Raw genomic sequence first — 20,770 nt, forward strand, 5'->3', positions numbered from 1 at the left:
GGTTTCAGCGGAGTGAATAAGCACATGCGTAGTTCTTTCCAAGAGGAATATGGCGGTGGTCTCTACAGAAGTGAAGGCATGGTGTATCCAAGAATTGTTGAAAATTAGAGACGTCGACGACGATTTGACGGGGTATATTTTGTCACTGAATACTGCTAGTGAATTAGAATCATATTTGCGAAGTTTTCTAGATCTCAAGAATCGCGAACATCAGCAAATTCTGGTGGAATTTTCCAATGTAGTGAGGACGGAAACTACGAACACCTCAGATGCTAGCGATACTTTTTCTTACTCCCAAAAATGTTCAGGTGAACTTGGTAATGGGTTAAATGATCCACCTATTTATCCAGGAATACAAACAAAGAAGAAAGCCCCTAAGTTTGTGCCACTGTATGGGGCAGAGGGACAATCGCGCACTTCGGTTCTCCTTCCCGGAAGACACCCATGCGAGTGCTTGGCTCAGAAACACGATCTGGTCAATAACTGCACAGATTGTGGACGGATTGTCTGTAAACAGGAAGGCTCAGGGCCTTGCTTTTTCTGTGGAGCTTTGGTTTGCACTAGAGAAGAGCAAGAGATACTGGCGCGGAATTCAAAAAAGAGTCACAAACTCCACGAGAAACTACTGAAGCAAGGGATAGAAAACGACTCACGTACAAAATTAGGCGAAGGCCTACAAAGAGCAATTGCTCATAAGAACAGACTCATAGAGTATGACAAGAGTGGTGTCCGTCGTACCAAAGTGATTGATGATGAGTGTGATTACTTTGCTAGTGACACCAATAAGTGGCTGTCTCAAGAGGAGAGGGAAGTTTTAAAGAAGAAAGAAAACGAAGTGCGGGAAAAGCGTTATGGTTCACGCAGGCAGATGAAGGTTACCCTTGACTTTGCAGGTCGAAAGGTTGTTGATGAGAATGAACCTGAGGTTGATTTTGATGCTGATTCATCCGTTCTTGCTTCAGGTTATTATAATTTGGATAAAAATACCAAACCACCAAGAGTTGCTAATCTTAATTTTCCAAATGTCTCTTCTTTAAAATTTGTTTCCTCTGAGAAAGGAGGTAACAAAGCACCTAACTATGAGGGTGTTTTGGAGAAAAAGCATGGTAAAGAAGTTTTACGTATTCAGGATAAGGAATTCCAAGAGATGAGTGATACAGGTGCTTGCTTAAGTATGCATCAGCCTTGGGCATCACTCCTTGTGTTGGGTATTAAGAGAGTAGAAGGCCGCACATGGTACAGTGCTCATCGTGGACGTCTATGGATTGCAGCAGCTGCTAAGCAGCCAACTCAACAGGAAATTGCAGCAGTGGAGAGTATGTATAAGACTCTGTATGGGAATGAAAATGTTGTATTCCCTGAGCATTACCCTGTGTCATGTCTACTTGGGTGCGTAGACCTCATGGAATGTCTTGCCCAAGAAGATTACAAGGAAGAGTTCCCTGAGGGCGAGTCTGAATCTCCTTATGTCTTTATCTGTGAGAATCCTCAGCAGCTGGCTTTAAAATTTCCTGTAAAGGGACAGCATAAAATATGGAAACTTGACCCTGCAATCCACAAGGCAGCCAAGGGAGGCCTTAGAAAATCAGCTTGAAAGAACATCTGAAAGTATCCATGTCATAATCTTGATACAAGTAATACAATGAACTTAGGACTAATAATTGAATGGTGTTGGTATAGTGAGCAATTAAGAACATTCTTAAAGAACACTTCTGTTAGTAGAAGTGACAAATTGATAACTGAATGGGAAGTCATAATCTGTGTCCAGTAATAAAACAAGTGATGACATCACAAAAGTCACCTTGACTCTGATGATGATTACTAGTCAGGTTGTCAATGAAATGTCATTCACTGTTAACTGCCATAGTAATTTTCAGGATCAGGTTGTTCAAATCTGGGTGAAAATAATGCAGGGTTAGTTTGAAATTTGATTTCAGATCTGAAAGTTTGGAAAGAAAATTCAATTTAATTATTTTTGTCTACAATTTGATAAAAGGCTTGTGAACATAGAAATAAAGAAACCCAAATCAAAATTGAACCCAGGGTAAGTGCTAATGCGCCTTAAAACATTCTGGAGTACTTTCACCAAAATGATTAGACTGCACAATGTGGAGTATTTTGTTTATCTGTTTGTGGTCATGCCTACTTCAGGGTTAGGATCAACAAACATTGACCAAAATTACTGGTATCATATTAGTGCAAAGATTACCAAATTAAAGATCAAACTTGATTCACTCATCTAATGTCACTTAGAATGTATTTTGTTGAATTCATGTCATAGTTGAAGTTAATGGCATTTTGGTTAAAAAAAAATTCTTTAGTTTCTCCTTTCCCTGTCCTATTTGACAATTGCAGGTTAAATTTTAATTACTGTTTGGGTACTCTAAATGCAACAGAAAGTATATTGTTAAAGAGAAGTGTAAACAATACTGCATCAAGTTGGTGTTAAAGGTTGTGCAAGGTTGAAATATTACTGTGTTTCTTAATTTCTATCTGGTGGATTCATGCACACCAAATTGAGAATTATTTTTTATTAAATCATTTGGTAGATCTGTTACCACCTTGTAACTGGTAGATACTAATTAAATTAATAAAAACAGTTTGTTTCTTGTTTGAGGAATTATCACAATGAAAGAGATGATTAAAGACTGTTGAAAGAATTGTTTCTTTTTGTAATTGATTATTAACAAGAAACAGGGTCACACATTTTTTTAAAGCATTGATCAAAAGAAAGGAAAAGAAGCTTAGACCTTGTGATTTCCAGGGAGGAATGAGATTTTTTCTGTGGCTCACATTTCTTAAAATGTCATAAAACATTTCTATCTTTAACAGTCAAACAGAAAAATCATAATTCACCACCTTTATTTATCTGTGAATACTGTAGCCATTGCAGGTGGTACCAGTTGTCATATGGTACATATGCATGTGCCTTTCTCCAAGGTGGATATTCTATGAGTTGCATGGTTACCCAAGAATTGACCATGATGGATGAATGATGACTTTATCTATACATGCTCAAAAAAATTAGTAAGGAAAACATGTTTGAAACTCACGGCTTCTACTTGTTTCTCTATTTTTCAATCAGGGAAACTGTTCAGAAGACCCATTCACCTGCCAATTAATTTTCCCTTTGTTTAGCCCCTCAAAGTTGTCCCAAACAAGCAGGCTAAGATTTGTACAACGTGTAAAGCTTGAACTTGCGACCAAGTGGCACATGATTTCGCAAAGTTGAGGTCTACTGTTGCAACTTGCAAGTTGTAAAATAATGGAATGAACAAGCCATTTAAGCCCTGGTACAGTAAGAGCCAAAATGCAACTAGGATTGCCAGCTCAGAGAAACTTGAGGATTTATTGATAAGTATCTTTGCACAAGTGTAGATGGCACATCCCTCAACCCTCCAAAAAAATGGCTCCAAATTTGCCTTCTGTTTGAATTTTTTTGCTAGATACTCCAAGATGACAGTTCAAGTTATTAAAGCTACCGGTATTAAAAAAAAGTTTAGTGCAGAAAAAAAAAATTAGCCAAAGCCAAAACATATATTTTTTTACTTCGACATCCAGTCTATCCTTTCATTTGCAACAAGATTGCTCTGTTCTCCTTATATAACATGACATGACGTCTAGCCATGGTCGTACTTGACGAGCTCTTCATACTGCTCAATACAACTTTAAAGTTAAAGAAAAAGAGACAACCAGCAACACGTTTCCACTTTAGTGCACCTTTATTACACCTGGACAGTCTGCCAACTGAGGCATAACGAAACGGGAGAAACGCACAATAGGTAAATATACTTACCGGTATATTGAAATAATACACATATCTACATTTCTGAACATAGATCTACTCTCTTTCGCAGCCAGAGGTCATGGGTTCAACTCTCGTACTGGCCTGAATCAGTTTTTTCAGACTCTATCTTTACTACTTCTTAAGAAGTGTTTATTGCAGCAAAGCTCATTCACATATTCATTTATTAATCCGCAGTTCCCATATACGATTTTATTATATTCATAGTCATATTTGTGCTTACTGTTGATCGTAGACGTCAGCAACCAAACGTGCAGGCAAGATGGCTCGATATATATTGCTCAAGATCTCTAATTGTGTTTCACGGACAGAGACAAAGTCGTAGACCATAATAAGGCACCAAAATAAAAGCCGAAGCTTGGTCAAGAGAGCAATCGTGTGAGGGCAACCTGAGGTACGGTTAAAAACACAGATTCGCTTTATCCTACTCGCTCGCGGAGCAAGCTGTGTATCAAATTTTGTCGCGATTCAAAATGATTTTGTGACAAACTTGTAATCTAAAGAAGGGCTCTGAACTCCCTCTATCATTTACAATCTCCCTATCTACATCAGTCATTAAATATTTATTTTCTGCATCATTTAAGGTTTTTCTGGGAAATCTCCTAATAATTCTTTGTAAAAACTATTTGGTTCCCAGCTTAAAGTTTTAATCGGTTGATATCCTCACTTCTGAAATCGACCCTGTGAAAAAATAAACACATGAATAAGTTCTAATGGAAAGACTAATCAAATGCCATGAACCCCTCTTTTCCTGCTCCACCCCACAAGACCTTCCTCGCTGTAAAGTGTACAATTTATCCTAACAATACCTTGTCGATGGATTTTCCATTTTCTAACATTGTGAAAAGGACAACAAGAAAAGAAAGCCGAAAGACCAATAGCGAGGCGTAACTAACAGTGGAACAAACACTGAAGAAAAGATGGGAATGTTCAAAGACCTTCTAATTTCTCTCTTCTTAGATAATAGCCCAAAGTGCGAACAACATTAGGACTGAAGTGGACTTTAAGAACGCAAAGGCAGGGGAGGGTAAGCATTTTATTTTTCCCGGTTCATGGTCACTCTCTCACTCCACACTTGTTCTTGCACGCTCGCTTTGCGCTTAATGTCAGTCGCTTCCGCTCTAGAGTTCCCCCCATAATGGCAAAAAACGGAAAAAATGGAAGTCGAACTTTCAGTTACTACGCTATAGCCACAGTAGCCAAAGTGTACTCTCCTGTCCCAACGATTTTACTTGCAGCAGCCTTTTCGTTTTACTTCAACAAAGACCCCTATTTTCGCATTTGGTAAGGGGACACCTCCAGTTGTGAAAACATGCGCTGCTCTCCGAGCTTATCAAAGCATAATCTGGAAGAAAAAGGATTGAGGGAATCAGAATATAGTAGTTCACCTTAATGACAGGACTTGTCTGACTTCCGTAGGAGTAAGTCTCCAAGTCATTGGTCCTGAATTAGTACCCCAGTAATCCATAATCTCGCCCACCTGTTAAACAGAAAATAGAGGACTGTAAGGGAAAAATCGCTTCTTCATCGACCAGATTATACTTAAATAATTTTTACAGAAATGCAAATTCGAGCAGTTGAGAGTTTTGATTGTTGATAGGACTGTTTATTTGCATTGTTAATAAACGCTTGGACAATTTCCAGACATTTCTGTAGCATTGAAAGCCTCATGGCTCATCAGAGCAGTGAATGGTCGAAAGACACTTTGAGCATGCTCAAAGTCTGAATGTTTCTGCCTTCCAAGCTATAAATATGTAAGCTCACAGTTTTTCTGTGCGCAAACAAATGCATAAGCATACTTTCGTGCTAAATGGCGGCTATTGTTTACAGAATCACGATTACCTTCTCTAAGTTGAGGACAGTGGCAATCTGTGTGAGTCTGGCAAACTTGTCTCGTATGGTCCACTGAGTGACAGCTGTCAGGTAACCGACCAGCGAACGTAGTTCCTTGTCGAACTGAAGACCACCCAGCTGATTTGAAACAATGAAATAGAGGATCAGATTCATTTAATGGATGTTGAAGTCAATAAGAGTTAGTAACACATCTTGTAATATTTATCTCTTTTAAAGTACAATTCATTCTCCAAAACTGTCATGTATCTTGAGACAAAGCTACCGTCAAGTACACGTCAAGTTCAAATTTGCGCCCACTGTTCCTTGCCCCGTATTAATTCAGTTGACAACGGGTGAAAAATCGCTCCAACAAGTCGCGGGGACAAAATGTTATAAGAAAGCAAAATAATTCGTAAATCAAAAAGACACCTCAAACTAGGTTTCCTGTCGCCTAAAAATCATAAAAAGGGATTTTACGGAGTGAACCGTCGCATCAGTTAAAATTACAGTTGCACATTCCAATTGCCATTTAGACATTGACTAGGCTCAGCCTCTAGCCGTTGAAGTTTCGCTTTGTGATGAGGATCGCGGGCACACCAAAACCACCAGCAACTAGAGGTAAGGCCTGTCTATTGACTGCAAAACTTACTCTGTTAAAACTCGCTTTCATGACCGAGGTTTCCAGTTGAGTTGTTATTTCAGTGGCTGCCATGCTTACTAAAGAGTCATAGTTGGAAGGTGTCAGTGGAACCTGCGTAACAAAATGGCACATTGGTTTATAATTTCCCTATCGTAGCTCAAGCGTGTTTCACGTGCGAGGTATTCAGCGGCCTGACGGTTAGCCTCTCTACAACCAAAAGGGTACCAGGGACCTGGGAGAGAAACTTGACGAGGGTGGACGCGGGGAGAGGTGAGTAATCTGTGATGGACTAACATTCCATCGATGAAAAAAGGAATACACCGGGTCAGTTCATGCGAGTGAAACCAAGATAAATCCAGACTAAGTGGATCACTCTGTTATAATAATAATAATAAAGACTTTATTTTACGAGGGTAACACATAATAGCATAGCTAATAAACTTGTGGCCCTCACTCAGAAATAATTACAATATAAAAACTAGTATAATACAATGTAAAAATATAAAAATGTTCGTTTTCTTAATTCACCTTTTCCCTTACCCAAAGAGTTTCTTGTACTAACGTACAATCAGTAATAACGAAAGATCATGACAATAACAACTCTTAAGTATGACATTATACGGCAGTGTGATTAAAAGCCACAAGCTCTAATCAACACATAGAGACGTTACATGACCGCTGTTATGATGTAAACCTTCCCTTAATTAAAAACCCACCAAAGAATGGCAAACCTTTTCACCACACAAGTTGAGAAAGACAAAGAGACAAAAAATTAAATGGGTCAATTTTACGGTTTAAATGATTGTATTAACCATGATTACCTTTGGAACTAACACACACAAATAACCAACATCTTCTTGCAGACTTCATTGTTACTCAATTTCTCCAGATCGGTTAACTAACGAGGCCGCTCGGCAAGCGGTGTAGACATACCTTAAAAGATGTTAAGATTGAGTCTAAACTTGTGATGAAATTCTGAACAAATGGATCATTCACTTCATAAAAAGCAAATTCCTCCTGCATCCAAAAAAAAAAAAGAAATAATAATAATAATAATAAAACAAAAGTTCAACAGACTAAGCAGAAATTCATAAACGTCATGTACCATAACTTAATTGTTTTAGCTGATAACTGGAGCGTTGGATAAAGCGTCGAGAACATCTTTGAGCGGATCAGCAATTCCTAAATGGTTCATTCACCGTGGTTAACTTAACTTTCAGTGGCTATTCAAAGAAGTCAGTCAATGAAACTGAAACTTTACTGAGACAGACCTTTTAAAAAAAACTTGACGTAATGTTAGTAACCCTACCCCCCTTTTTCACACAGGGTAACCAATCGCTGTGAAACGAAAGTATGGTTAGTGAACTTAACCTCATATATATAGAGAGGTCTGGGTTCGAGCCGTAACTGGTTCTTTACATTCTGTTGTTGGGCAAGATCGTTACTTTCACAGTGCCTCTGTTTACCTCTCTGACTGTTTTGGTAAATGATCGCGGATGTTAGATAAAATTACTAATTGGATCTTTGAAAGCGACACAAGTTAAGAAACAAAAGAAAAATATTGCTGACAAGTGAATTAATTTTTAATTGAATTCGAGGGAAATGATTACCTCAGATATGTTGTGGCTTGTTGAATTGAATCCATCGATGAGGGGTTTTAATCTTGGTATGACAGCAGTAGAACATAACTGATATAGTCCACCCTGCAAATCATACAAATGGTAAAAAAAATTTTTAAAGGATATGTTATTAACTAATGATGATAGATGTAAAGAGAATATTTAACCCCACGGACAAGATGGTAAAAGGAAACTTCCATACTTGAAGTAAATCCTTGAAAATATTTGATGTGTTCATCAAGTCTGAAAGACAGCTCTGAGAAGATAAGAAAAAACATAATTAGAAAATTGCAAAGTTTTTTTTTTATTTAAAGTCAAATAAGTCATGGCAAGAGTTTTGTTGATAGCTGGATAAGATTGAAACCCTTCTTTCTTCTAATGGTCCTTTCATCTCAATCAAATAAGTCAATTTTTTGTTGTTGTTTTCCTAGCTTTTGCTTATTGTTTCGTTTATTTGTTTAATATTACGAGCTACTTAGAATTAATGGGACTTTTGTCATTTGCCATCTCCGTGGTAGAGGAGACTAATGGAGTCGTTTGAAGTTTCTTAAATGAACATGTTGATCTACTCTACCCTCCCCTGTAAGTAGACAAAAAGGTAAAGTTAAAAACATATCCAGTTGCAGTTTTATATGCCTTATGAAGCCAGTCGATTATGGTCCATGTCAAGAATGGTAAAAAACGTGAACACTTGCCTCTAATTTCAGTTTAGCAGCATCTCCAAAAGCCAAGTTCCTGTCACATTCAATCTGGGAGGCAAATTGTTTGGAAACACTTAAAAATCAATCCATGACGCTTCAACGCAACAAGATGAAAGTAAATTGGATGTGTTGCCTGTGGCACTGGCCTCATGGTCAGTGGAACAGACCGGGTCGAGAGGTCTGGGTTCGAGACCAGGCTGGGTCAACATGTTGTGTTCTTAGGCAAAACTATTTACTCTCACAGTGCCTCTCCCTCTCCTCCCAGGAGTATACATGGGTACTGGCTAACTGTCAGGAAAGCCTAGTAACATCCCATCTAGGGGGGAGTGATAACACTCCTACTATAGAAACCGGGATAAGCTCCGGCTGGGTGGGTCAACAGGCTTGAGTTCAGATTACTTTTTGTTGGCATGCCGATCGCTGGTCCTTCGTGGTCCCCCTCTCCACCCCAGCAATCATATCAGGTTATCCTTAAATTTAAAAGAACTGTTTGTACTAATGTGGAGTATGAACGCAAAAGGAGTAGTAATAAATGCTTCATAAGCTTTTTTTTATCTCAGGGTAGTTCAATATAGGCCAAATTCCTGTTTCCAAGACCGAGATAAAAATGAAGTCCACAACAATCCATAAAAAACGAGGCAAACATTCCATCATCTTGACAAAACAAGCTTACATCAAAACGGGCACAACCGAGAGGGCTGTATTTGCTTGGGTAGTTAAATCACAGGATTCGCTTCATTCAGCCAACTCGTCACAAAATAATATATATAAAAGTTTGGAATTTTGAACCTTGCGTCCATATCATTAGTACTATCTGATATACAAGTAAGAGTAAATTCTAAGCTCTCGACGACGATGACAACATTCAACGGATGACCATCACCATTATATATTTCAGTCATTATTTACCTCGAGATCTTTCTTTAGCTTCTGAATGTTGTTGCTGCTAACTTCAAGGTTGTTAAGTGTCACCTGAAATTCAGCATAAAATATTTGTTAGCAGCTTTAGTCTTAGGAGAAGGGATGAATTCATACGTCCACTGCTCACAGCCTCACTTGGAGAAAAACAATCATTGATTAAGAAATAGCAATGTCTGTACAGAAAAGAAAGACTCATTTTTGCCTAGCACGTGGAACAAAGAAAAAAACTTTAAGGCCCGCCCTGAGGAATGGAGTTTAGGTTCTTTTGATTTGGCCTTACGAAGAAGAGCTAGGCAATCGCATGCTTATGCTAAATTCATATTTGATGAGCGTCCTACATACTGCTAGAATCAGCAAATATTAATTCAAAAGAGTCTAATTCTCACATAAAATTTATCGTAATGGGGAGATAATATTACAACACTACAAAATGATTGATAGAGGATGATTGTAGCGTTACACTTACAAGGAAAGCCTTCCGGGCAGCTGCATTTTCAGCCGTTGTGGAGTAGCCCACTTGCAGCTTTCCTTGCAACATTCCAGATAAATCAAGACTGGAATACAAAAGAACAATTATCAGTACAAGGACATCTTAGAATACTCCTTTGTGGAACTCGAATTTCAGTGGAGCAATAAGGAAATAAATTTTGTGTTATTGCTCCAACACACTTTGAATATTTAGAGTCTTAGACAACTTGATGGTAAGAACAAATCTAAGCCATGAAAAATTCTACAACTATTACAAAATTTACACAAGGAATTTTTTTAAGATATCAAAAGCAACTCTCTACATAAAAAAGTAAAAAAGTAAAAAAAGTAAAGATCACAAGTTTGTGAATTTGAGGATTTGAAATTTTTGACCAGTTTGAATTGCTTGATATAAATTACAATCATCCAACCTTAAAATTGTAACAATAGAACAACATAAAAATAAAGAGATTACTAAGTACGATTGCAACATTGCTATATCTATAATGTTATTGTGCTTTCATAGAGGCACTATAAATACCTTCCAGATGGAAAACCTGCTTTTAATCGGGCAGTTAGCACATCACGGTAATCAGATGACAGAAGAGCACTAGAGAAATTAAAGATAGTTGATATGGAAATTCTTAATTGAGTCAAACAATAAGAGATGATAAGTCAGAAAAACGATATAATTTTAAATTTATCCCCCAGAGGTGATTAACATGTAACTTCTCCCTATAATATCCAAACATTATCTAGCAAACAGGTATTGAGAATTCTCAAATTTAACAGGTAGAAGTTGCTATCTTGATCTAACACAAAATTCCTATAACTACTTTATAGGAAAATGTAAAGTAGCAAGAAGGTAGAATTAACAATCAGATCTTAGGAGTTAAAGAATTAAAACTTGACTCAGCAAGTTGGCCTAAGACACATAACCACATGCTGCAATTCTTGTACCCCTGCTCCTCAAAAATGCCTTCTGATTCAGCTAGTAGTTATCAAAACAGATTGACAAGTGATGGAAAAGAAAAAAAAGTGACACTTTGATTCGTCATTGCTACGTGGCCAGGTTGCTGAACATGATTAAAATTACCACGTCCATGGTCAAATTTAAAGCGCATTTGAATGAAATTTTTGATAGATTAGGTTTCTTCTCAGGAATCTTAAGACAGTGTTGGTATCAGAAATTGGTTTCTGGAGCACTCTTTCACAATTAAGTTCATTACCATGCGTGATTCAGCATTGCACACGTTCCATCCACACTAGAGCTGGATAAGGCTCGTCTGAATGAATGAAAACAACAACACAGGAAGTAGATAATCAACCTTCTGAAGAATTAAAAGTTTCTCCTAAATTAAGTGGTCCACGAGACCAGAGCTTACCCTAACATAAAGTGACACGGAATATTGTTATAGATGTTGGCATGTTTTGCATTGCAGATTAACACAAATTTTTCAGGTATCCCTTATCAAACTTAGCCTTAGTTCTTTAATACTCAATAAAAAACAACATCAATAAATAACGAGCTGTTAAATCAATAATAAAAAAAAAACACACAGGATGCTCCAAAGACATCTTAAAACTGGTCTTTCACTGTCATAAAATTATTCATGAAAACTATTCACAGCTTGAAATCACACATTGTAAGAAGACCTTTTGGAAGTTAATATTCAGGATTATAACCAGAAACAAACCTGACAGCCTTTTGTACGATAAAGAAGACATCATCCACCATGCTTGAAGTGACAGCTTCATCATCACCACCCTCTGTGATGTCCATCTTTACAGCCTGAAAATTCCAACTTGAATTAACAAAAACACTAAACATAACACTTATAACCATCACAACTCCAAAAATATTGGACCAGGACAAACTTTTTCCCAGAAATATTACAAAACCAGTATGTCTAAATTTTTAATTTCAGAAGCAACAAAAGACTAACCTTCATTACTGTTTCTCTCATAAAGTACTCTTCCATGTAGATGTAGTTTCCTATAAGCTCCTGCAAAATAAGTGAATCATTTGAAGAATTTACGAGCCAATAGGAAACTAAGTAAACAGAAAATCAGAGGTGTGATCTAGAAAAGAGAAGCTTTTCATATGTGTGGAGACATAGTAATGAAGACTCTGAAGACTCAGTTTTGAAACCCACCCTTTCATATTTTCGTAGCAACATAGAGATCTGTACTCCAAGGTGAAAACAAGCACCATGAAGATAATGGTCATAACCCAAATCTGAATAACTTGGTAAAAAAATGTGATGTATATAACAACACTGAAAAAATGTAAATACAGGTTTCCATTAATAATTTTTTTAGTGTATTTCAAAGAAGTTAGATAGAAAGATTGCTCCTGTGTTACCTGCATTCTTCTGTTTAGTTCACAATTGGCGATAACTTTGTCTTGAATTCCTAATAGTTCTTACAGAGAGAATCAAAAGCCTCTATCATGATGATAACCTTAGTAATGTAAATGCTACACTGTATATATAGAGGAATGCCACAATGAAAAAGAGTTCAAAATGTAATTAATATGATGTATTTTTCAGTTTCTTAACCTCAGTACGTATATAATTTTGTATGATCATTAAATTAAAAAGGAAAATACTAGGCAACTGAAAGAAAAGAGAATGAATAGAAAAAGGAAAAAATGAAAGAGGGGGAAAACCAAATTAACACTATCAATCCCAAAATCTCATTTATTTAGTAATTCTCCTTACTGTCTGTCCTATAATTCTTATGATGCTAATTCAGAGAATTTAGTATTGGATCAACTAATTATCCCCTAGCTGGTACTTTTCTCATTTTCATCATTGTCTACTTAATATTGTATAGATGTTGTAAGGAGAAATTCTGTCTTGGTCACTCATGGGAGTTAAGGGTTATAAGCAAAGAGAGAAACAAACACATCTCCCATGATACCTGTAAATTTCTAACACAGACTACATACTTATAACTTACAGCTAAGTTAGAGGTGACAAAAACACAATTGTGCATTGTGTAAAACTTATCTGTACTGTTACCTTCTGTTTTTTCCTCTTCAGGAACATTTGCCATATCATCCTATAATAAAGAAAGTTTTGAAGATCAAAGACAAAACATAAATTTAGATTAAAAGAATAAGCAATCATTTCAACAATGTTAAAGGAACCTTTTTGCATGTGGCAAAAATGGCAGAAAGAACTGAGAGAAATTAGAGGAGTACAAATTCTTACTGCGATCCTTTTCTCCAAGAACTGTAAATACATCTCAGCCCTTGCATTCATCACAACAACTTCACGCAAGACAACATCAAGCTCTCTGGGGTCATACCTAAGAAACACAACAAGGTTATGAACACTTTGTTCATGTTTCATTAAAACAGCTACTAAACAAACCATTGATAATTCCATACTGTTGCCTTTACTTATGGTGCCAACAAGAATATTTTGTTTGACAATCAGAAGCTTCTTAACTTGGTGATCATTTCCTTTATTCTCATAACCTTTGCATTTAATTTAAGGATGATGAAGTAAGGAGAAATGAGAAGCTAGACACTCCTAGGGGTTAAAGGATTAAGCAAGTCCAAGATTGACTTATTCTGTTTCTAATATCCATAAATTACTTATTTCCTAACCTTGGTAGACACACAGCAGGGAAATAATATATTTTCAATATCCTTGTCGACTAGATCCAAATCAGAAGTAATGGATCCTCTTTTTTCCTCCAATTATTGACCCAAGTACATCAAGAATGCCACTTCTAAGTCTGCTTCACCTCATGATAATTATTTCCAGTCATTACAAAGCTGATGCAAACTTACCTATCAAGGTTACCAGAAGAACCTCTGAAGGTTTGACTGCCCTGAACAGATTTGAACTAAAGAGAAAAAGAGAGAAATTCTTATGCACACAAGGCACTTCATACAGGTTTTTCAGTCTGCATTTGTCACAATAATTATATGTACTCATTCTATTCGATCTGCCAATGTCTCGCTACAAGTGTAGATACATTGGCCTTCTATGCTGGATACATTGTTCTTTGTCAACAAACTAGATACTGAACAGATCAAAAAAACTGTTGAAGGAGATTGAAGTTTTCTAAAAAGCATAAAGAATGAGCTGCACACCATGTGATTCTAATGCAATTATAGTTGTTCTTAAATCTGCCCCTTATGCAATTTTATGAGTTTGCTTGAAAACAAGTATAAGGAATTTTCATAACAGAAGCATATAACCTAGATCATCAGATTCCAGGAAAAATTTATTGAAATAAAATTCTTCCATTTTATGGGTACCTTTTCTGTGAACTGTCTCTTTTTCATAAACTGGTCAACAACTTGATTAACTTGCTTGTCACACTCAGCCTATGTGGAAGTATTCATAAAAAAAAGCGCTGCATTTAATTAACAAAATAATTTAATGGTACTGTATCACAACGATCATCATCCATAATCCTTGACAACATTCTCAGCTGAGAATACCTCTGACAAAACAGATGAAAATACAATTACTGAAAAAAAAAAAACTCTGGGGCTTACAGTAACACCCCCCCCCCCCCTCCTCTCCCCTTTGCATTGCTGATAAGACTCTTGGGAGCATTCAGAAAAGCCACAGTTGGTTTCAATATTGGTTAGTAAGGGGGATTGGGGGCTTGTAATCCTCTATTAGTAAATAATTTTCTACAATTTATAAAGCAGATATTGCTTACAAGCAATTGGGCATGATATTGTGTCCAAACAGCTTCTGACCAGAATTGTAAGCTGTTAGCAGATATTTCTAGCAAAAGGATTACATCAATTCCAGTCTAGTCTTACCAAAAGAGCTTTGAAAATGTCTAATGCAAACTAAATCCATAAAATTTATTTTTTTAAGGGGGAAGGAAGGGGCCACATCATTCTTTGTTGGATTCAGTTTCTGAGAAATTAACATTAAAAAAAAAAAAAAGAAAAAGAAAATGTCTACTCCTAAGCATTTTACTGAGCTGAGGGAAAATTTTAAAGAGGCAATGATGTAAGCAGCTCTGGATAGAGAAAATAAACACTGACTACAAATTCCAGCATTGTCTTTAAAAAGTGTAAGTCCAGAAGAAATAGAAATATAAAATTAAATTGATCAAAAATCTTAATATAAGTGGACAATGAACCATGTACCTGCATAGCTTGTAGCAGAATGAACATTTTGCCAGGACCTGCCAAGAGAGATAATTAAATTGGTGAATTTACAGTGTGGCCCAGAAAGAAGGAAAATTTTGGCAAAACAGTCTCTCCACTGAGTTAATGGTAAATCTCATATCTGGTAGGTACAACCAGCTTGTGGCTATATCATGTAAAAGCTCAAGTACACATTCCCACAAAGGAGGAGCATCTAAAAGGCTTTTAGAAGTAACTTAAATTAAAGTTGCCACAGGGCAGCCTCACCATAGTAAGTCTCTACAAATGGCTGATGTTCTTCCACCATACGTGCAATGTTCTCAAACAGTAAAGTGAGAGTATTTGCAAACACAACATTGACATGACGATCTAAAAAGAATTAAAGGAAAATATCTAAGTAATTAAGCTCTTCCATGTAAGAACTAATGATGGCTTTGGCCCAGCCTATGAAAATGGAAGCTACTACCAACAACAACAATCCCATTAAAGTCACAACACCCATCTGGACAGTTATCATGCCAGAATAAATGTTACAGTCAGGCTCCAACTAAGGACTGAACACAACTGCACATCAAAAAGCTTAGAGCTATTTAAAAGTACAACAATACCATTATAACCAAGGTACAGTACTTCATAGTATAACCTAGTATATGTAAGTTAGGATAAATAAAGAAAATCTTACATGAAAAGACAAATTACCTTGTTATTAAAGATTATTAGAAACTACATTCTCACCGGAGTCTTTGACAGCAACAGCATTGTCCAAATTCTTCTGGCACTGGGCAGCAATCTAGAGCAGGAAAAAGATTTCACATCTTTTTATTGAAAACAACTTTTGGTCAAAGTTATTTCAAACTTGCTGGTAATTTCCTATCTTTAAAGACTACAGCTATTTTTTGAAAACAAAGGAGAAAACACCTCACACTAGTTTAGGGCCATTTTGATTAGTCTACATACTTAATATACTCATTGTGTATATTTTCATTTTTTTTTTTAATCAAAAGTTGCATGCATCAGACATAGATCATTTCAGCAATAGGGTCTACCATTAAGACAATGATGGCTGATTTCATTCTATAACATATATCAAACACATTTAGAAGCTGGTTATCCAAGAATCCTGACTCTCAAAAAGCCCTAAAATTAAAAAATATTTGATTCCCCTTTGATAGACTAAGATGTAAGAGGTTGAATAAACAGGGAGAAACTACATCTCCCCAGTGTTTTTTTTTTTTTTTTTGCCTTGTTGTACTTATTTCACTTATACCAATTTTTGTTATAAGGATACCTTGCTTTAATTAACAGTAACAAAGCTAGTTCAACTGATCTGTTGTTTTGATCCACTATAATCATACAATGACCATTCATTCCTACGTGTAAGCCTACTAAGCCTATTTTTCTGAGTATCCAAGAAGTAACTATACACAGACAAACCTGAGTGCACAAATATCTTGCATACTTTTCAAGTCCAACTTGGTGTTGACCCAGTAAAGGAAAAATTTTGAAAAACCTTGAAAAAAGATTAATCATGATCAGAATGCATTTTTAGTCAATTTAGATATTACTAGGCTTTCAACCAAGTCTCACAAAAACACAATAATTATACAGAAATACTGATGAAAACTACCAGATACAAAGACACAAAATTTACATCAAATTAACAAAATAATAATCATGGCAGCAGAACAAAGAAGTGTATCCAAAGCAGAAAAACATGGTGACAAACTACAAAGCCATACAATACAATGCATGTCTTCTGTACCTTTCTACAGAACCCCTGTCACCATTTTGTATAGCAGCCTCAAACTTGTCATTTACAATTCTTTTCAGTTTTGTCTCTGCTTCATGTAGCAACACAAAGGCCCCTGCTAAGTCAGAACCTACAGGGAAATAAAATTACAAGTAAGTTATCCACTATTGCTGCACAAAGATACCTGTTGGAGGGCTGCAGGCTCAGTTAGGTTGTGTGAGAAGCATATACAGTAGGTTAATGTTTATTAATAGAAATGTCCTAACTATTGCTGTCATTTTCAAAACAAAATCTTAACTATTGAATTTATAAATACTAATCTACTTAAACATATTGGACCTAACAGAAAATATTTGGCATGAGGGCAAGATATATGGACCAAGCAAGCAAGGTCCACATGTCATGACAGAGGGTCAAAAAAAGTTTCCAGTCCAGACCAACCTGACTCTGTCAGTCACTGAGGCCTGACTGCATTGTGTTCTCAGGCAAGACACAAAACTCTACAAACACAAACCTCTACTTTTACAGTTACTGCAGTTTATTGATTCCAGCAAATTAAACAGCCAGGCAAACCTGACAAAAGTTTAGAGATCCTCTATCATCCCCTTTAGGGGAAATGATACTGTTGCTGCTCATTTCATAATTGATATGAACTCTTAAAAAGTTCCAGCAGTAACGATAAAAATGCAGCAATTATGGTACTACTTTCACCTTCTTTTGAGTCCTCTGCTAAGTCTCTGAGGACTTGTTCATCCAGGTTGAGATATCTGTGAATATGTGCTGCAGCCTGAAGAAACAAATCATTACACATTACACTGACTGCCAAAAAAAATAGTTTAAGTCAGTATCACTGTAATGATAGTAATAATTTCTGATTAAGCATAAATTATTCTAAATATTTAAGTCACTTAATAACATCCTGATATTTACAACAGCAAGAACAATCTATAGTAGTTATTGTGGTGTGCCATTTCTTACTTCCAGAGAAAGATTTACTTAACATTGGTATCATAGGCCACTCTGGATGATAACACAGCTTAGTTGGATTTTAATTAGAGGTTTTTGCTTGTATAAATTAAATTCAAGCAGTCAAGACAAGAGATGCCTTACCTGCTCAAAGTGCTCTGTATTTAGTGCTGTTTGCACACCATCAACACAAGCCTACAAAGAGGAAAAAAGAAAATTTTAAAATAGTGAAACCTCTGGTATTGATCACTTTAGGGACAACTAAGCCCCTCATAACCATTGGATCAAAACAGAAACATAATTAGTCCAAGTTTTATACTCAAATATTGACTGTGGTTTAGAACACTTAAAAAGTGCACTATAGTATGGTTCATCCTTCACCTTTAAATCAAGGATATCATCCACACGTTTAATTGTTTCTTGGACACGGTTCTGAAAGCAAAAGAAAAACATAACATCTTAGTAAACCAGAAAAGCAGCAATGTATATGTCATCAATAACTAATACACATTATAACCCATTCAAATATATAAATAAAATTTTTGTTTACCAATTACAGTGATAAGTTATGACCAACCTTAACAAGATCCAGAAGTCGCACTTTACTGCTGACTTTTTCTGCCAAATCTGATGTATTGGAAATCATGGTATGTAAATGTTGGGCATCCCTCATTACCAACTGCAGGTTTGGACTAAAAATACATGACATACCACAAGGCATTAATTTCAATCAATAGTAGCTGTATTGTGCAGCCATCTGAAGGGATAAGTAAGGCATATATAATTAAATATCATTTTGCATAATTTCTGCAGTAATCATGAAAATTACAATTCCCTTGATTGTGATTGGTTTAAAGAAATCCTATTTTCCACTAATTCACATGCCAAGTTGTTAGCGAACAGTTTTTATCTGACAGTTTGTTATCGGACAGTTCAATGAGCCAATCACATTCAGAGTTATGGTTTAAATCAACATTCAATCAACATTAAACAATTTATGCCTCTTTTGTCTTTTAATGCAAATTTTCCCTTTCTCTCAGAACTTGGCTATTCTTCCTTTTTCGAAAATTGTATTTATCATTAATTAATATTGATTAAGACTTTGTGTAATCCAATTCAGTCTGTAATCATACTTGTGATAAACAAATTGAACTCCTGCTGTGCAGTCACTTGATTTTGTTCTCACTCATATCATTACAGACCAAATTAGGCTCCACACAATCCTATTACCATTACAAATTGGACTCCACTCAGTCCTATTACCATTATCAACAAAATAGCCCAATTTCAGATGCAAACCTCTGAATATTCAACAACTGGTATATGGAGATAGGAATACACATGATGACAACCCTACCTTGATAAGCAATTGCAGCTTTGTTATAATTATGGTTTGCACTACAAATATAGATGAAGCATTGGAACAAAAAAAGGAGTCATAGATAGGCTGAATTAAAAAAGACCAGATCAGCATGTGATTGAGTAACCTTGAAAACAGTGGTCTAAATTTTTTCAAGTTAATCTTGATTTAAAATTTTTTTTTTGGAATATTAGATGCTTTATAAATCATATTGTAATGCAGAAAATTAACCCTTTACACCCTAAGAGTGACCAGCATCTAATTTTTTCTCACAACATCACCCCTGAATCAAACATTAAGGTCAAGAGAATAAAGAAAATGATCACCAACTAAAGAATCTCTTGACCGTTAAACAAATTCTCCTTGTCAGCCCCTTGAGAAATGTATAGAGAAGAGTATGGAGAATATCAATACTGATGTTAGAGTGTAAAGGGTTAATACCATTCATCACTCACATTACATTCTGTAGCGTGTTAAGTTTTGTGTCAAGTCTTGGTTGGTTTTCCAGTATAGCATCCAGTTCATTGTTAAGTTTTTGCTAGTAACAAGAAACAGCAAAGCAAGTTAAGGTTTAAATTCCTCAATACAAATTTGGAAAGATGAAGTATTTTCTAAGTTCACTTATAACCTATATACAAAATATTAAAGGAGGCCTGGGATTGAATTATTGACCACTTTACTTATAATATTCAACCAGTTGGTTTACAGTCAATTCACCTCCGTCAAACTCACCATAACTGAGAGTCAGATCTCTACCCAGTGCAATTTGACTGAGGCATTTTGTCTAGCCTCTCGTATGACACTTCCAAGTCTCTTTCCCTTTTTGCAATATACCACTACACCTTAGCTTTCATTTGAAGTAAGTTTCATTCAACAGGCTACAGATAACAACTGTGGCGATTTGACTCTCAGTGTTGGCAAGTTTGGTGTTGGCGAGTTTGTTGTCGCGGTGATCGGATATCAACTGGTTTATTCACCTTTAACTGTTTGAGGTTAAACCATCATGTTAAATATTTAAATTAAGCATTGTAACAGTTTTCTCGGTTCCCTTCCTTCTATGCTTTGAATACTGTGGAGGATAACTTACTACCACTGTTGCTGCTTGGCATCATGGTTCAATTTTCCAAATAGTCGATAGGTCATTAAACTGCACTGAGCTAACATAAACTTACAGATTTTTCCACGCTGTTTTTACGGTGATTAGTACAGCAAGTAAGCTGTACATTTGGAAATATCTAATTTTACTCAATTTGGACCCACACCAAGGACCCTCAATGGGTTCACCTAACGTATAAACACATTACAGTCGACTGCCGAATCAAAGTGACACGTTGGCGACGGTTGCAAATTGAAAACATGGGAATTTTTCGAGTAAAGTCGCGACTCAATTGCAATACAAATCTTAGAAATTGTGTGTTTAATTTGAACTGTACCTCATGAAGATGGATTTGTGCGTAAGCTTTTTGTATTTCAGCAATATCTGTTAAACTGTAAACATCCAATTCGTGCGCAGCCATCTTAGAAATTTTCAGCGCCAGCGATGGCAGCGGATGTAACCGACGCTCAGAGAGAT

The 20,770-nt window shown here is 36.2% G+C and overlaps 2 protein-coding genes across 3 annotated transcripts; one reads left to right on the top strand and one right to left on the bottom strand.

The window, feature by feature from the left end:
• Nucleotides 1-49: 49 nt before the first annotated feature.
• LOC113671282 (activating signal cointegrator 1) lies at nucleotides 50-2,660 on the top strand. The gene has a single exon (XM_027187492.2). It carries the CDS (start codon nucleotides 50-52, stop codon nucleotides 1,592-1,594), a length of 1,545 nt encoding a protein of 514 aa, XP_027043293.2. The 3' UTR covers nucleotides 1,595-2,660.
• A 1,043-nt stretch (nucleotides 2,661-3,703) lies between these two features.
• On the bottom strand, nucleotides 3,704-20,767 carry LOC113671290 (conserved oligomeric Golgi complex subunit 4). 2 transcript variants are annotated; one of them, XM_089202069.1, is made up of 30 exons: nucleotides 20,631-20,767; nucleotides 19,653-19,735; nucleotides 18,415-18,529; nucleotides 18,219-18,269; nucleotides 17,982-18,032; nucleotides 17,583-17,658; nucleotides 16,884-17,001; nucleotides 16,556-16,631; nucleotides 15,857-15,911; nucleotides 15,389-15,490; nucleotides 15,122-15,159; nucleotides 14,267-14,335; nucleotides 13,793-13,848; nucleotides 13,206-13,302; nucleotides 13,014-13,053; nucleotides 12,353-12,402; nucleotides 11,934-11,993; nucleotides 11,685-11,779; nucleotides 11,217-11,273; nucleotides 10,529-10,597; nucleotides 9,986-10,073; nucleotides 9,508-9,570; nucleotides 8,593-8,646; nucleotides 8,100-8,153; nucleotides 7,889-7,981; nucleotides 7,212-7,295; nucleotides 6,288-6,389; nucleotides 5,648-5,776; nucleotides 5,194-5,285; nucleotides 3,704-4,486 (listed from the first exon to the last, which is right to left on the bottom strand). In XM_089202069.1, exons 1-30 carry the CDS (start codon nucleotides 20,712-20,714, stop codon nucleotides 4,444-4,446), a joined length of 2,244 nt encoding a protein of 747 aa, XP_089058195.1. In that variant the 5' UTR covers nucleotides 20,715-20,767; the 3' UTR covers nucleotides 3,704-4,443. The 2 variants fall into 2 exon arrangements, with proteins under 2 accessions (XP_089058195.1, XP_089058194.1); XM_089202068.1 differs by having other exon boundaries at nucleotides 12,353-12,411.
• Nucleotides 20,768-20,770: the final 3 nt, after the last annotated feature.

This window comes from Pocillopora damicornis, chromosome 3 (assembly GCF_964200805.1).
Source record: "Pocillopora damicornis chromosome 3, jaPocDami1.2, whole genome shotgun sequence".
Lineage (NCBI taxonomy): Eukaryota > Metazoa > Cnidaria > Anthozoa > Scleractinia > Pocilloporidae > Pocillopora > Pocillopora damicornis.

What these genes read in the sequence shown, in the direction of transcription:
- LOC113671282 (XM_027187492.2), top strand. Translation starts at nt 50, where the DNA reads ATGGCGGTGGTCTCTACAGAAGTGAAGGCATGGTGTATCCAAGAATTG.
- LOC113671290 (XM_089202068.1), bottom strand. Translation starts at nt 20,714, where the DNA reads ATGGCTGCGCACGAATTGGATGTTTACAGTTTAACAGATATTGCTGAA. An exon ending in GCAGGTTTTCCATCTGGAAG is followed by an intron (nt 10,074 to 10,528) that starts GTATTTATAGTG and finishes TTTGTATTCCAG; the next exon opens with TCTTGATTTATCTGGAATGT. An exon ending in CAAGCCACAACATATCTGAG is followed by an intron (nt 7,296 to 7,888) that starts GTAATCATTTCC and finishes TTTTGGATGCAG; the next exon opens with GAGGAATTTGCTTTTTATGA.